The 17,960-nt window shown below is 32.5% G+C and overlaps 1 protein-coding gene across 5 annotated transcripts in view; it reads right to left on the reverse strand.

Annotated features, from left to right (window-relative positions):
• LOC115885083 (dual 3',5'-cyclic-AMP and -GMP phosphodiesterase 11) overlaps nt 1-17,960 on the reverse strand; it is a 270,581-nt gene that overhangs the window by 236,696 nt on the left and 15,925 nt on the right. Inside the window, exon 1 of one of the 5 annotated variants that reach the window (XM_030903860.1) lies at nt 1,207-1,246. The exons of the other annotated variants lie outside the window; for them this stretch is intronic. Within the exon in view, the coding sequence (XP_030759720.1) occupies nt 1,207-1,231 (25 nt within the window). The 5' untranslated portion in view covers nt 1,232-1,246. Of the gene's footprint in view, nt 1-1,206; nt 1,247-17,960 lie in introns of those variants that run through there. 5 annotated transcript variants of the gene reach the window in all.

The raw sequence follows: 17,960 nt of genomic DNA on the forward strand, positions 1-17,960 counted from the left end.
ATATTTACTAGAACTCTACAATGTCATGTACCTATCAGCAAAGAACGTCATGAATAAATATAGTCATTAGTTTTAAGTATTATACAACTGTGTTTTCTTTCTCTGTACATGCCTGGCGCCCAATATCTATATATCTTTTGTTAATTATTACTGATTAATTTTCTCTCTAGTGAAATACCTTATCCACGACTGCTCTCCGATGAAAAGCTGCCGTTCGCAGTGGTAGTGGTTTAAAAAACGCTACAGTAGTAACGTAAATATTTGGATGAAAATTGGTGTCTGGAAGTTTTTTGACATGAGAAATTTGATTCTGATGTCAATATGGCTCCTACTAGTAGAGGGCGCGACTTACTTATTTTTTAACTGGTTTGAAGATAATAACTTTTCGTCCGTACCTGTATAAAACTACTGAGTAAAAAAATATACATTTGCGACGCTTTTCATAATTTCGATATTTAGAATCGAAATTATCAATACTTTGTCATGTTGACTAAATAGTTATTAGACTGATGTTTTTGTACCAAAAGTTTAACAAAAACTGTTTTAGCATCATTTTTTTGCAGAAAAAAATATGATGAATTTAAAAACATAAAAATTTCCCAAATTTATTATTTCAGTGAATTAACTATCTACTCAACGTGCTTATTTTTCGTCAATAATGGCATGTATTTACTATTTCCATTCTAAATATCTTGAGAACAGTTGCCCGTAGCGATTTTTACAAAGATATATTTTTTACGTAAAAAATCACAGAGATGTACATTTTTCCCTCGTTAGTTTTATACAGGTACGGACAAAAAGTTATTAAGCTTCAAAACAGTTAAAACATATGTAGGTGGCGCCCTCTACCAGTAGGAGTCATATTGACATTAAAATCAAATTTCTCATGTCAAAAAACTCCCAGACACAAATTTTCATCTAAATATTGACGTTACTTCAGAAATTATTTGGAAAAAATCGAAATAAAAATGAAATTTCTACACCCTGTATCTCCGAAACTAAGCATTTTAGGACCTACATTTATACGAACTTTTTTACTTATTTTCATGTGCAGAATAAGCTGCCAAGTTTCAGGAATACAGTTCGGACCTCCCTGTATAAACTAATATCGTGTTTTACATAACTTTTTCGTTAAATTATTTTATTATGGTAAATAGTCATAAATATAATAGCTATTATTTTATTTGTGTGTGTGTATTTTCTCACCTTCCTCAAACAGGAACCGTTCCATAGCCACCAATTTGTAAGTTAACCCGGCATCTACCCTATTTCGTTAACGCGACAGGCATGTAATGCAATAAACTGTGACAAAACCATGGAGTTCCGCGACGCGGGATCGCTCAACTACTAACCTCCCGCCGTCGGGCGTCCGCGTCGTCACATGGCGACGCACGAGATGCCTCCCCAGTGGCGTACGACTCATAATTATAATAAAATGCCTCATTAAAAACGTCATGTCTCTCTAATATCCGGAACGTCTCTTACGAATCTACCTCGATTAATAAGAGAAAAAAAGAGAGAAATTAAAAATTGGATATCGATTTGACTGTAATTACAAATTACTAGTTTTAAGAGTAATTATCTATAGTCTGTCCAACGAGAAGATCCTTGACAGTGATATATGTGTCTGTCATTTTAATTTCAAAGTAGTTTATTTTATTTTACAAAGAAATAAGTTGGTACAACTGCAACGCATAGCAGGATATATTTAAAATTTGATTGACAAGATGACAAGTGATTACTTCAAAATATTGTGAAAAAAACTGTATAAAACTGAAAAAATGTAATCGAGTTATTTTATTTAATAAAAACGGTATGTGTTAATACAAAACAAACAAGAACAAGACACTACATACCAAAAAAATATAAAAAAGAACTATTATTTACTTTCAAGCTTTATGAAACTACCCGCATTTATGATTATGTTTATCAATATAACTTATGTACAAATACAAATTTGTAATATTCCACAGGAATAAATAAAACAACATAGGTAAATAAAACAAACTATTTTATTAATAATAACACCTACCAAATTTTATACCTTAAAGGTTGATTAATTAACTTTAATCTTAATTTTTTTAAACCAGTACCTTTTGACATTATTTTTCTGCAGTACTAAAATCCTTTATTTACCTATCGTGTGATGTCGATATTTTACAGCTACTCCAGTTTTTAGTATGTGTTTAGTTTGATCCTTATATACGAGACGCACTGATCTACGACGAAATGGTATACAAACTTTATCGATGGCAACTTCATCGGTGTATAAGACTTTCTGCCTGGGCAGCGAGTATTAACCATAAACTGTGCTCTGGGTCTACAGTTAATTTTCACTCGATTTTTTCTCCACTTGACTTCAAAAGACACAAAACACACGTAATAATACGAATCAAAATGCATCATCTTCCAAAACGCAGGGTATTTAACAAAAGTTGACACAAAATTATAACCTATAATTTGGCAAGACTTTGACAAGCGTCAAAAATGACAAAAATCTAAAGGCGAGTTCGTACGCATCGGCGTCCGTTTGTCGTTCATCGTTCCGTCAAACCAATAAAATTGAAATACGATCTGTCATTTTTTAAATAAACCAATAAAACTGGTTAAAAACAACAAGACACGACGCATGACGGATTTATATTTAAACCCATCCATAGATAATTTAAAAATTATTAGAAACTTTTTTTAGTAAAATAAATAGATTGGAATGGGACGTCATCTGCTTTTCTTCTGTCATCGTCTGTCGAAATCTTACCTGAGAAAAAAAACAGAGTATAATGGATATTTACGGTACAAATGAGTTAACAGCATCATTAAGATACTAAGATTAAGTGTGAAAGTTGTACAACGAGTGCGTAGCACGAGTTGTGTAACCACAGAAGTATCTTAATGGATTTAACTCGCGTGTATTGTACAATATTTTATATACGTCTAACTATAAAAAGACACAACGAATTTTAAAAATTATTGTACTTAACTATATACCTATCCTAAAAATCAATTCTTCTTCTTAAGGTGCCGTGCAGATTCCTGCGTAGGCGTTCATCTTTTTCTTCCTCATCAAATGGTTCTGTTAACTGCAGCGACTTGGAGTGCTTGGAAGTCCTGTATGCCTGTCCAATGACGAATATTTCTCAGCCAGGATAGCTTCCTTCGACCTATTCCCCTTTTGCCCCTATTCCTCTATTTTACCCTGGAGAATCAGACGCTGAAAGTGATAGCGTTCTCCACGTAGTATGTGTCCCAAATAGGCTATTTTCATCTTCTTGATGATTTCGAAGAGTTCACGTTGTTCCAGACCAGCTCTTCTGAGAATGTCTTCATTCCTCACACGGTCGATCCAGGGCACTCTTAGCATTCGTCGCAGGGTCCATATTTCGAAGGCTTCAATTCGGTTTATTGTTGCTACCTTCAGTGTCCATGCTTCCAAACCATATAACAAAACGGACCAGACATAGCATTTCACCATTCTGTATCTAAAGCCGAAGTTCAAATTCCTATCTGTGAGAAATCTTCGCAGTCTCAGAAAAGTAGATCTTGCTTGTTCGATCCTGCATTTAATCTCCTGATCTGGATCCCACGTTTCGTTAACCAAAAATCAATTACCTTAATACATTTGTTCAAATAACACCATGCGTGGCAATGTCACTATGACAATAAATGATATTAATATCACTAGTTAAAAAATGAGCGATTCGCAAAGTATTCCCTCTGACATTAAAGAAGAGGCATTCAGAGCCATTGCTGGATTGCTTCCAGCAAGATCGAAACAGAAATATGAATATACATACTCTAAGTATGAAAAACAATGCACCGGAAAAAAAGTACTCAACTATGGAAATGGAAAGGTACTCATAACATATTTTTCCAATTTATCCGCTATAAGCCTTCGTCTCTTTGGGCTTTCTATTCAATGATATACGTACTATGATATCTGAAATGAATATATTTGCTTCATCAGGCATTTACTTGAAAGACTGTTCAAACTGTATCATTAACAATTATAATAAATAAGTTTTCATGTTTTGATAATTATTATCAATACAACACTTTATTTGTATTTAGTAGGTATTTAGTGCAAAATGTTTTACAATTTTTTTTTCTTTGGTAGTCATCTAAACAAGGAATGCGGCAATGAAAATTCGTGAGTTAAGAAGCTGTGTCCGTTGAACTCATTACTATACATCATTATAAAAAAAATTAAAAAAATAAACACAAAATAGTGTGTTTAAAATATATTTTATCTACATTCAAAACAGTTCAAATTTATTATATTGATGTTATTTAATTGTACTACATGTCTGTATGTAGCTATATTGTCAATAATGATGATTAAAAATTAATCAATAATCAAATGGCTGAGCTGGGTGTAAATGACATTCTTTTGCGCTCCATGTTTGTGCAAGGCTAACTCTCTTCCCACAAAATGCGGAATCCATCAACTTTCGGTAGCGTTTGTTACAGTTCTTCGGAAAATTTAAAATTAGATCCACAGATTTTATCAGAAATTTCGATTTTTGTCAAGTTAAAGGAATCATTTTGCTGCGTGTGCGAAGGGACGAATAAAAAAATTACAATGGTTAGGCTGGTGGCAAAAAGTACGGATGTCACATAGTCAGCCAACCATAGTTTTCGATAAATTGAGAAAAACTCTATTCAAAGAAAAAGTGAAATTGAACGGAAATTTTGTTTTTGACTGTGTTTCGAGGTTTTGAAGGTTTCTGTCAGGGATTGTGTCAGATGAAAACTATGGAAACACATTTTGCATTATTGTATAATTTAACAACGTCATCATTTAGCCCATATCGTAAGGATAGGATCCTTGATTTAAGTAAGTACGATCTTCGGATTGTCACAAGATTTTTAACAGAAGACTGTCTACTCAGTGAAGGTACAACATAACAGAACGATTTATGATTCACGTTTTGTAGTTCCATCAGTTAAAAAAATATCGTCACCCCAGATAATTTAGCTAACAAAAGGTATATTTTTTAAGGTGAACTTCTATTGAGTTACTATTAACCCACGACAATACTTTAAATTGGCTCACGTACAACCCCCATAAAACTGCGATTTGATAAGCCGCATTCCTCAAATCGTATCGTGTCCTCCGCGGTGGTGCTCGTATCGATTTTCGATTTGCACAGATTGTCTCAAATGGCCCTTTTTTCCAGCTCAACCCATCTGCCATTCTTCCCGATATTCCGCGTACTTTCCCCTACCCTCTGCCCTCCTTGTATTCCCCCCTCTTCTGCCCTCCCACCCCGTCGATCTTGAAGAGATATTGGAGAAGATTCTTTTCCCTGTGGAATCGGAGAAGTAGGTATCGTATAACGGGATTCGTTTTGACGAATAATATTTCACGTAAGTAGGAAGGCTGTAAATATAAAGGGTGTGCTATTACAAAATCTATAGGTTTAAGATGATATGCCTGTTTTTAAGGTCTGTTTTTTCATTTAATTATTATATTTGATGATTATTTATGAAAATATGTACTGCTAAGAATAATATTGTAGATTATCCCCCTTCCTTGAGTTATAACTCAACATTTTCGACGGTTTGACAAAAGCTAGTATCTGAGACTGTTTTACAAAGGTTAGTTCTCCATCAGTCGTACCAAAGTTTATGGCACAAATAGTTATCATATCGACGCCTTCAGTGATGGGGTGTTCTGGTATTCCCCCATTCTCCCCACAGATTCTGCATTCGTCGTTGATTCTTAGCTTCAATCTACTGAGATGTTCATATTGATAAGACAGTGCCCTGGTAAAAATCCCGTTACAATCCGAATATTTTTCTTACTTATATTTAATTGTATTAACTGTAATATTTACTTATATTTGTTACTTATATTTATTATAGTTGTAGTTAGGTTTTAGAACGATGACACAGTTTTGATTGCCGACTAGTACTGGAGTCCATAGTTTAAGAAATACGGGATAAAGATCAATTCCTCTAAAACCAAAGTCATGGTATTTGGAAAGAACCAAAATGTACCAATTTCTATTAAAATAGAGAGCAATACCTTAGAACAGGTCTACAAGTTCAAATATTTGGGGTCCTGGATAGTTAACACCTTGAACAACGACGTGGAAATAAAAACCAGAATAGAACAAGCGAGAAATGCATTTTTTAAAATGAAGAACGTTTTCCAGACCCCCAGATTGAACTTTGAGTTGAGAACTAGGCTCGTCAGGTGTTATGTTTGGTCAATCCTGTTATACGGAGCAGAAACATGGACACTGAAAGTTCCAGAAATGAATCGCCTGGAATAGTTCGAAAAATGGATATATCGAAGAATGCTTAAAATTCCATGGACAGCCCATATCACAAATACCGAAGTTTACAACAGAATGGACAGAGAAAGAGAATTGCTCAAAATCATAAAAGTAAGCAAACATCATACTTAGGGCATATATTGAGAAACAAAAAATACCACGTCTTACAATTAATAGTTAAGGGAGTAAGAGATAGTTAAGAGAAACATCAGAGATTGAACTCACCTAACTTTTGAAGAACTCATAAGGAAAGCCGAGAATCGTGAATATTTTGCCGATGTAATCGCCAACCTCCACGAAAAAGACGGCATGTAAAGAAGAAGAAGAATATTTAGTAATTTTCCAGATGATTTAAAAAAATACAAAACGTGTCTCATAGATCATTGAGTTATGATAACAACCAGTTAAATCTAATATTCTACCTTTTTTCTCTGAATAATTTGTTTCAAAATTCGTTATATTTTTTTGTGGGTCCTTTATTTCATTTTATTCATATTCAATAAATCCTTTAATCTTTTTGTTCCTAATAAAACACAAACCACAAAATTGGAAACTTTCTACAATTTTAAAATTTCGACGCTTAAAATTCTACTGACCAAACCAAAAACTTTTTACACAACTCAAACTCAGTTAAAACTTGCCAACTTTGATTTTACCCTGACGGAAAATAATAAACCAACAAAACATTTCCCATTTTCGTCAAAAAAAAACAAGAATTTTGCTGAAAAAAAAAACTAGTAATAACTGCAACATCTCCGCTACATCGTAACAAAACTTTTATATTTAGATTATATCAATAAGAGAATGCTAAATTAAAATAGTAAGACTGTTTTAACACCTAACTAAGCCCTGTATTGTCTCTAAGATACAACAACGATTAAAGAAAAACTAATTATCTGAGAAAAGAGAATAGGGGGTGTCTATTTATAGAACAATTTCCATCTACTGACGTAGCCAAACAATTTAAGATCAATGTTAGACGGTTTCTTTACACAATTTTTTCTTTTAAAGAATTATTTTGCAATTAAGAAGTAAAAAATGTATTTCCATCTTAATTAACTGATTAATCAAACTAAAAACTTTAATTTGTTCTGTATAAAAGTATAAATAATTTGGAGTGAACTTTTACTACGTCCAAAATGACGGTACTTAAGTTACTTAAATTTTGAATTATAATTAGTTAAAAAGTTAAAGGTTTGTTAACTTTTTCTGCTAATTGAAAATTATTACCACTAATTTTGAGATTCTGAATGCTTATATTGCAATTAGAGAAACAAACTTCTAGGCTTATTGAAATCACTAATTTAATCCATTAGTTTTGAGGTTCTGAACGAAGCATTAGAGCTAATAATAAATAATTAGACAGAAGAAATATTTGGGAGTGGGATATATAAAAAAGATCAAATAAATTCAAGTTAGACTTATGTACAAACACCTATACAATAACACATATTAATTTTTTATAGTCTTCTGACTCTTTGAATTGTAGACCCTCATGCAATAATTATTATTGTTTATAAATTTGATTTTGTAAAATTAGAAAACTCACTAGAACATTTGCAATAAAGAATATATCGTGATACTAAATACATACAAAGATTAAATCCCTCTCATTTATATTTAAATTTAAAAGTAATGATCTCTGAGAACTGAGTTACTTCAGTTCTCAGAGCCAAACCAAACATAACAAGCGCATAACAATTTCAAAACTAATTATAGTTTAACTTCATACAATAATTGGTATACCTATACAGACTTATTATATGCTAATCGCAGATATATTATACTATATATATTATACTGTATATAAGAACATTTTACAAAAAGATTTCCTTCATCATTCCGGCGTTTCGTAAATTACTGCACATTGTTTTTAGTAATTGTGATCGACCGACATCGATCAACGTCAATATTAGAATTTGATTGGGCTATAAAACAATTTTTAATTCTGACTTTTTGATTTTTAATTTGAAATTTTTCTATTACTAAAATGTGCACTGGTAAAACACTTTAACACCATATAGTACGAGAGTTAGCAACGTCTGGAAAACAAGTATTATTATTATTCTGGAAAACTGTATTAAGAAAGATGGAAAACTGTATTAAGAAAGAAACTGTATTATTCTCTTTAATATGTCTTTTACTATGCTCTCTGGAACAGGGTGCGAGTCGTCTGGCTGTCGATAGACGTTGTGGTCACTACTGCGTATTGAAAGAATATCCTATTTTTTTTGTTTAGTCCGTTAAATAGTAGCCTTGTTTATATATTAATTATGTATAGTAGTATTGAATATAAATCGAAAATAAGTCTCCATAGCGCGGCGCGAAAATGTTCAGCCTGTAAGTCCAGGGTTCAATACCGGCTCATGGGAAACTCTTTTTTATTTTATTTTCGTTTATATTCTAATAGGTAAAGTATTAAATAATTTTGGTGATTAAAAAAAATGAATTATTTAATGCTTTACTATCAGAATATAAGAGACTAAATATAAAACTTAAAAATGATTTTTTAATATTTACTTATCGATTAATCCATGAACATTAGCAATTTTATGTTAACAAGTTATGTTGATCGTTAAGTACCCTTTCTATGCTAAGAGTAGGACCCTATGAGACCCTAGAAACATCATGAAAATTAGAACCTATGTCTACAAATCTTCTACAAACTAACCTCGAAATATTTCGAGGGCTTCCATGAAAAACAATTCTGGAGTGAAAAAAAAGGCGTCAACAAGCGTGTCAGATATTTTAGGTTAAGTGATACATAGTTTATATGGCGGCTATGAACAGTTTGGCTTTAAGAGTGGATTGGGAACACGAGAGGCCTTATTCTGTTTACAATTGATGACGCAGAAGTGTACAGACCAACAAAAACCAATGTATGTGTGTTTCGTAGATTTCGAAAAAGCATTCGATAGAGTCAAACATACGAGACTTATCGAAATGTTGTATGAGTTGGGAGTTGATAGCAAAGATGTAACACTTCTGAAAAATATATATTGGCCTATAAATATATAACAGCCCACATGAATATTGAAAATGACAATTCCAATCCAGTCAATATACAGAGAGAAGTAAGACAGAGATGTGTGCTGTCTCCTTCGTTATTTAATGTTTATTCTGAGGCGATTTTTCGGGAAGCTTTCTCTTCAACAGATTGCGGTATTAAAGTCAACGGCGAAGTCATTAACAATATTATATTTGCCGATGACACAGTTCTTATTGCCGACTCTGATACTGGACTCCCGAGTTTAGTGGAGCGACTTGAAGGCTCCTGTAAGAAATATTGGATGAAGATCGATTCTTCTAAAATCAAAGTCATGGTATTTGGAAAGAACCAAAATGTACCAATTTCTATTAAAATAGAGGGTAATACCTTAGAGCAGGTCTATAAGTTCAAACATTTGGGGTCCTGGATAGTTAACACCTTGAACAGCGACGTGGAAATAAAAACCAGAATAGAACAAGCGAGAAATGCATTTTTAAAAACGAAGAACGTTTTCCAGAACCCCAGATTGGACCTTGAGTTGAGAACTAGGCTCGTCAGGTGTTATGTTTGGTCAATCCTATTATACGGAGTAGAAACATGGACACTGAAACATGGATATATCGAAGAATGCTTAAAATCCATGGACAGCCCATATCACAAATACCGAAGTTTACAACAGAATAGGTAGAGAAAGAGAATTGCTCAATATAATCAAAATAAATAAAAAACATCATACTTAAGGCATATATTGAAAAATGAAAAATATCACGTCTTACAATTAATAGTTAAGGGTAAACTTGAAGGAAAAAGAGGTCTTGGCAGGAAGAAACTATCATGGTTGAGAAACAACAGAAATTGGACTCACCTAACTTTTGAAGAACTCATAAGGAAAGCCGAGACTCGTGAAGATTCTGCCAATGTGATCGCCAACCTCCACGAAAGAGACGATACGTAAAGAAGTAGCAGATACATACTTTAGTGGTAAATGATACAACGATTGGGTTTGTTTCAATTCCCTATAAAAGTAAAATAATATTAAATAAAAATATGCAGAACCTTAATTTCATAGCCTTCATAGGGATGCATTTTTTATTTATATTTTTTCAATAGACAGTTTTTATTGATATTTTTAATTCTTTTGATGCTAACAAATTTGTTCAACCGAAGCCATTTTTATCAATACAATATTTTTAACCAATTTAAAAAAAAATGGGATTTGGGTTTTGGCTTTTTTATTTCAATGATTTTTAGNATGGACACTGAAAGTTCCAGAAATGAATCGCCTGGAATAGTTCGAAAAATGGATATATCGAAGAATGCTTAAAATTCCATGGACAGCCCATATCACAAATACCGAAGTTTACAACAGAATGGACAGAGAAAGAGAATTGCTCAAAATCATAAAAATAAGCAAAACATCATACTTAGGGCATATATTGAGAAACAAAAAATACCACGTCTTACTTAATAGTTAAGAGTAAAATTGAAGGAAAAAGGGGTCTCGGAAGGAAGAGAAACATCAGAGATTGAACTCACCTAACTTTTGAAGAACTCTAAGGAAAGCCGAGAATCGTGAATATTTTGCCGATGTAATCGCCAACCTCCACGAAAAAGACGGCATGTAAATAAGAACAAAAATATTTAGTAATTTTTCAGATGTATTAAAAAAATACAAAACGTGTCTCATAAATCTTTAAGTTATGATAACAACCAGTTAAATCTAATATTCTACCTTTTTTCCTCTGAGTAATTTATTTCAAAATTCGTTATACCTTTTTGATGCTCATTTATTTCATTTTATTCATATTTAATAAATCCTTTAATCTTTTTGTTCCTAATAAAACACAAACCACTAAATTGGAAACTTTCTACAATTTTAAAATTTCGACGCTTAAAATTCTACTGACCAAACCAAAAACTTTTTACACAACTCAAACTCAGTTAAAACTTGCCAACTTTGATTTTACCCTGACGGAAAATAATAAACCAACAAAACATTTCCCATTTTCGTAAAAAAAAAAACAAGAATTTTGCTGAAAAAAAAACTAGTAATAACTGCAACATCTCCGCTACATCGTAACAAAACTTTTATATTTATATTCTATCAATAAGAGAATGCTAAATTAAAATAGTAAGACTGTTTTAACACCTAACTAAGCTCTGTATTGTCTCTAAGATACAACAACCATTAAAGAAAAATTAATTATCTGAGAAAAGAGAATAGGGGGTGTCTATTTATAGAACAATTTCCATCTATTGACGTAGCCAAACAATTTAAGATCAATGTTAGACGGTTTCTTTACACAATTTTTTTCTTTTTAAAGAATTATTTTGCAATTACAGAAGTAAAAAAATGTATTTCCATCTTAATTAACTGATTAATCAAACTAAAAACTTTAATTTGTTCTGTATAAAAGTATAAATAATTTGGAGTGAACTTTTACTACGTTCTAAGTTATTTTATGCAATCAATGAAAAATTACCTTTTCTAATCCTCTGGTCGATTGGGTGGATGTAATATCTTGTTTATACAAAGTGTTTAACCCAAATTAAATGGGGCGATTGAGTTGCTGAATGGACTTGCAATGAATCCGAGCGTGGGTGTTACAGACCTATATTTTGACGTCGTATTTTCGCCATTTCAAGGTGATTTTATGCCATAATATACAAGTTTCTGTTTATAAATGCTCTGTATAATTTCTAAATACTTATTGACAAAATTTTTATATCTTTGCTGGATGTTTTACTTTTTTTTGAAACCTGGCTTTCTGTTTTTATTATCTCTTGTAGTATTTTTTTATATTTCTCTATCTGTCTTTATTCCTAATTTCATTCCAAAATGTCTTAAGACGGCAATAATGATTCCTCTGCACAAAGGAGGAGACAAAGATGAAGCTTCTAACTATCGCCCAATTGCACTCCTTCCAACGCCATCTAAGATCATAGAAAGGTTGGTTAAAAGCAGGCTGGTATCTTTTCTGTTTAAGTACAAAATACTTAGTAAATATCAATTTGGATTTCTAAGCAACTAGTCCACAAATGACGCTATGTTTTCCCTCCTTAATAAAGTTTACTCCAGCCTAAACAACCATCATTCTACAACAACAATTTTCTGTGATTTTTCTAAGGCGGTCGATTGTGTAAATCATAAGATCCTAATTAATAAACTGCAGCACTATGGGTTCAAGGGATCATCTCTCGAATGGTTTAAGTCGTATCTGAGTAACAGAAGTCAACTTGTGAGGGTGGATACCACGTTGTCTTCTAGCAAGCCAATAGAATGTGGAGTACCACAAGGCTCAGTACTAGGCCCTATTTTGTTTCTTCTTTTTATTAACGACATAGCTAACATAAACATCAGTGGCAAAATAGGTCTTTTTGGCGGACGACACTAGCTTCACTTGGAGCAACAAGGACATCGCGGCACTTCATAAGATTATATCAAATGACTTAATCACCATTAAATCTTGGTGCGATTCGAACCTCCTGAGTCTCAACATTTCTAAAACTAAGGCTTTGTCGTATAAAAACTCGTTGCAGCCTTTTGTACTTAACAACACCACCATTGACGTCGTAAAATCCGTAAAATTCTTAGGGCTTGTTGTGGACAATTCTCTGAAATGGGACATACATATCGAAGCTTTGTCGAAAAAATTGAGCTCTGCCTGTTTTGCATTAAGGTCTGTTTCTAAGGAGCTTAACTTGTCAGTGGCTAGAACTGTTTATTATGCACTTTTTGAGTCGCACCTCAGGTATGCCCTTCCATTCTGGGGTACGTGTTGTGCGGCTCAATTTGACCGCATTTTCAAGCTCCAGAAGAGAGCTGTTCGATATTCACTGGGACTAAACAGCAGAACTCATTGCCGGGGCTTTTTTAGAGAATTAAAAATATTGACTCTTCCTTCCTTATTTATATTTGAATCCGTTTGCCTAATACGTAAACATGTACCAGCTTCTCAAGAAAGGCCATCTCACACTTATCCACTCAGGAACGCGGAGCAAGATCTTTATCTACCTACCCCACGCTCAGAGTTAGTTAAAAGTTCAATATTATACAACTCGAAAAAAATGCACAATCACCTGCCATTTGAAATCAAATCCATAACATCATTTTTATCATTGAACTCTTATTTACTAGACAAGGCTTTCTACGCCGTAAATGAATTATATTTGAATTGAAAATCGAATTTGATCTTGAAAACACTGGTCTAATGTTTGCTATTGCTATATTTACTAATGACATCGAAATTAATTTATTTAGAGGTCATTGATATTTTGCTATAAACTGGCTAAATATTTTTGAATATTATTTTAATTTTTTTTGTACTTTGACATTGTAAACATTTATAAATGTTTATTTTAACAATAAGACTGACAATATTATTTGTATAATGTTTTGTATTATCTTTTGTTTGTTTGTGTACCTTGTTTTTTTTACTTTGTTTGTTAGTTTACCTTTGTCTACAAATTGAAAAATTTTTTGACAATAAAGGCATTTATTTATTTATTTATTTATCCCTCCTCATAACGTGACCGAAATATTTAAGTATACGTGACTGTATAGAAGTTGAGAGGCGTTCTGTGATGTTCAGTTCTTGGATTATGGATTCATTGGTTCGCCGGGCAGTCCAGGGAATTCTGAGCATTCGTCGCCAACAGTACATCTCAGTTGCGTCAATTTTTTTCATGTTTACGGTTAATAAAAATAAGGACTAAAATATAAAATATATAGCACAAAAACTAAATGATATTGATATGAAACCAAAAATATTGATAATTTAAGAAGTTCTTTAAGAAAAAAAAAGCTAAACAAAGTCTTAAAAGTAATAATTTAGCATTAAACTGCGCAAACTGTTCTGCACAATCCGCCTGTGCTAAAGAATTGATCGTCTGTGGGGGCTTTTAGGCTGGTAAATGTTATTTTCAAGTGTCTATTTTTAAAACATATCGGCAATTTTTTTAGAATATCTCAAAAATACTAGTTTATTTTGAAATAAAACTGAATTTTTGTTGATTGAAATTGTGGAATTTAGTTGGTCCAGGTTTAATAAGTTTTAAAAAATAGGCACGTGTTGAAAATAAGCAGGATGAAATAATTTTGTACCAATGAAAAATATTGCACTATTATTTTATGTTTATATCAATTTTTTTTTTTAGAATATATTAGAAATCTCATAAATTAAATGCCGTAATGAATATAAGTTTTCCCATTAATTTTAAGGAAAAACTTTTGTGAAACTTTTTAATGAACTTATTAAAATACAGGGAATATATAATATCCTTTATGATTACTTCCCACAAAATGTATTTTTTTTTAGTTATGAAATATAAAATATTTCCAAATTATGACATTATTTAATTTAGTAACAAACAAATTAAACATAAACAGCAAAGCGCTATAGAAAAAGATAACCGTATGATCGAAAAAAAAACGGCATCAAGGAGGGCTGGGGAATGACATTGAATAATTTTGGCGAGGTCAATCTGTAGGTATAAATAAATTACTACCTTTTTAAGGCCAACTGGCAGTAAGAGCCATTAGAAAATAGAGTACGGGCCAAGTAATGATGCATAGGGCTTGACCCTACCAAAATTATCATCGATTGTTATTCCCAGTCGTCTTTGACGCCGTTTCTTTTTCGATCGTATGTTATAAGATTTAAAGCCCTAAAATTAATGAAATTCAATTAATTTTCGGAAAATATTTTATTTGAATAAACCACTTTAAAGTAAAACTTGCGAAACAAAATCGAATTACCCAAAATAGACTTCTCGACGGCTCGGTCGCTAGAATTGGGTCAGACCTCTTATCCCATTGGAGAGGATCTCCCTGCTTTGTCTCTGTAGGGATACGATGGAAAGAAAATATCCATGTTTGTCTACCGTCAAAATATATGTCTGCGACACCCACGGCCGTAGTCAATTCTGGTTCATTCAGTAAATTAATTGCCCAATTTAATTTGGGTTTAATTCTTTGTATAAACGAGACATAACTTCTACTGAATTTAACATGGTTTTAGAAAAAAACGTTTTCTTTATATTTCAGGTCAAAATACAGGGTGGTCCGAACTGTATTCCGGAAACTTCGGCGGCATATTCTGCTGATTTAAGGTAGGCGCACACTGACCAGAGCCGCACGCGCCGCACCGACCGAAGAAAACTATTGTTTGTGTTACTTTCAATGAAGGTGCGCACCAGGCGGATGAAACTGGCATTTGAATTTTGAAAACGCGGCGGAGTTTCTGCCAGTAGAGGGATAGATGGCGCTGCGTAGAAATTTTATCTAAAGTCCCTAGATATTCATCTAGGGACTTTAATTTCATCATGATTTAATTAGGTTATCCACAGAGTATAGTTTAATTAACGAAATTGTTTGATTCTCTGTGGAGTAATTGGAGTAGTTGGAGTAGTTGAAAAATAGAAATATTTATATAAAATGTTGATAATTTAACAGTGATGTGCTTTGTTACCTTATCAACAAATATTGGTATAAAGTTGCTTTCGCCAGAAACAATTATAATTAAATAATTTAATAAAAATTTAATTTCTAAGTGACCCGGATCAGTTAGATTAATAAAATAAATTGAAAAGTAAACGTCATTCCATATTTGGCCAGTCGTGGGCCAGTCTGTCAGATTCACAGTCAGATTCAAAGTGAAAGTGAATTGTGATTTGTTTTTATGGGAATATTTTACGGATTTTCGCGAATTTAGAGTATTTTGGACGATAGGATTGTGAAATTTAAAAGCCAAGTAGTTCAATATATAAGATTAATTAATCCCTGTGATAATTTTTATGAAATTTCGCATAATCAAAACAAATTCTTTCAACAAAATGGCTGTCTCAGAAATTTAGAATATCAATTTAAAGTTTTATTTAAATGAGGATCGAATCAAGAACTTGTATAACATTTCATATTAAAAGCTTAATTTTTAAGGTTGTGCAGTAATTTTAAGGGAAGGGTACGGTTTTAAATACATATGAAATATACAAATTTGCAAAGACAAACAAGTAATTTTAAAAAGATTATTCATTTATTTAAACGAGTATAATCATTAATCATTTAGTTTGAAAATATATTTTTATTTACTTATTTATACATTTTCTATACACTTGTATTATTGATAAGCTTTATATGTCCTGTTTTGTGTGTAAAAAAATGTTTCGGGTCATCGAGAATAGATTTACTAACAAATTTATCCCTTTACTTTCTGTATTATACAACGCGAATTGTAAGATGTTTCTATTTGAATAGGTTATTAAAGTTTAGATTAAAGTTATACCAAATTAGATACACGTTAACTAATATGCCTTTTATATAATGATTTATTTATTTATAATTTATAACCTTTTTTTATAATTATTTATAACTGATCGTATAAATTCTGATAACTTTTATATATACTTGTATAGTATTGAATGTGTTATATGTATTTTTATTAACAAATGTTATAATAAAATAATCATGTTACAAATTTTTCGTGTTTTATTCTATTTTCAGGGATAATTTCAATCTAGATTATTAATTTATTTGTATCAAAATACATTATTTTTATTTTGTAAATGTTTTGTTACAAATAAATTAATAATCAAGATTGAAATTACCAAATATAAGTAAAAAACTTATGAACTGGCAGTAAAGGTCCATTTAAAAATATGGCACGAACCTTTGGTTCTGCCAGTAGCCCGCTTGGATCGCGGCGAGCGCGTGTTTCCAAGCTTTAACATAGGAGTTTTCATTTCTTTCAGTTAGTTATTCTATGGTGCGCACACTATCCAGAGCCGCACGAATCGCATCGACGAAAATGCGGCCAGCATTGTTGGGGCAGAATGATTTTCGATAAATGCGGCTAGTGCTGCTGACGTCACACGCAATTCCTTCCACTCTACGTAGGTAGCCGAAGAGGAGATTAGAAATTCAATATGCTAAGAAAGTTCGCAAATTTTTCATCCTCAATTAAATATGGATATAATGTGGATTTTTGCAAATATTGTGAACCTATAACTTTCGATTCTTTCTCGTGATTTCTTCTTCTTCTATTAGCAAGGAGCTTATAATTATTTCTTGTTCGTTGTCATTCATTGTCGAGAAATATTAAAATACACGCTTATCACCGCAAACAGGACTCCGGAAGCGACTGATGAGAAATTCGATTGGCAAATACGGGTGTGTTAGGGGCAAAAAGAAACAAAATAGCGAATAATGCGGCGCGTTCGGTGCGGCTCAGTGTGCGCGACAAGAAAAAAAAGTGCGACTCGTGAGGCGCGTGCGGCGAGTGCGGCTCTGGTCAGTGTGCGCGTACCTTTAAACGTAGTTAAGTAACGTCAATATACTTCAGAAATTATTTGGAAAAAAATCTGAAATAAAAAAATAAAAATGAAATTTCTACACCCTGTATCTCCGAAACTAAGCATTTTAGGACATACATTTATACGAACTTTTTTACTTATTTTTATCTGCAGAATATGATGCCGAAGAACTACAGTCGGATGAGATTCTGAGAATAGTCTCGGATCTCACACCACCAGTCCAACTCTTGATGCGTACCTACAACGTCCTGTTTCCGAATAGGGACGAGTGGGATAAGCCGGGAAACGGTTTACTACATGCGGAAATGTGTCGTTACACGGACGGATCCAAAAACGAAAAAGGATCTGGCGCAGGAATTTACTGCAGCAGTCCAAAGACT

This window comes from Sitophilus oryzae, unplaced genomic scaffold (genome assembly GCF_002938485.1).
Source record: "Sitophilus oryzae breed Bouriz unplaced genomic scaffold, Soryzae_2.0 scaffold_360_pilon_pilon, whole genome shotgun sequence".
Lineage (NCBI taxonomy): Eukaryota > Metazoa > Arthropoda > Insecta > Coleoptera > Curculionidae > Sitophilus > Sitophilus oryzae.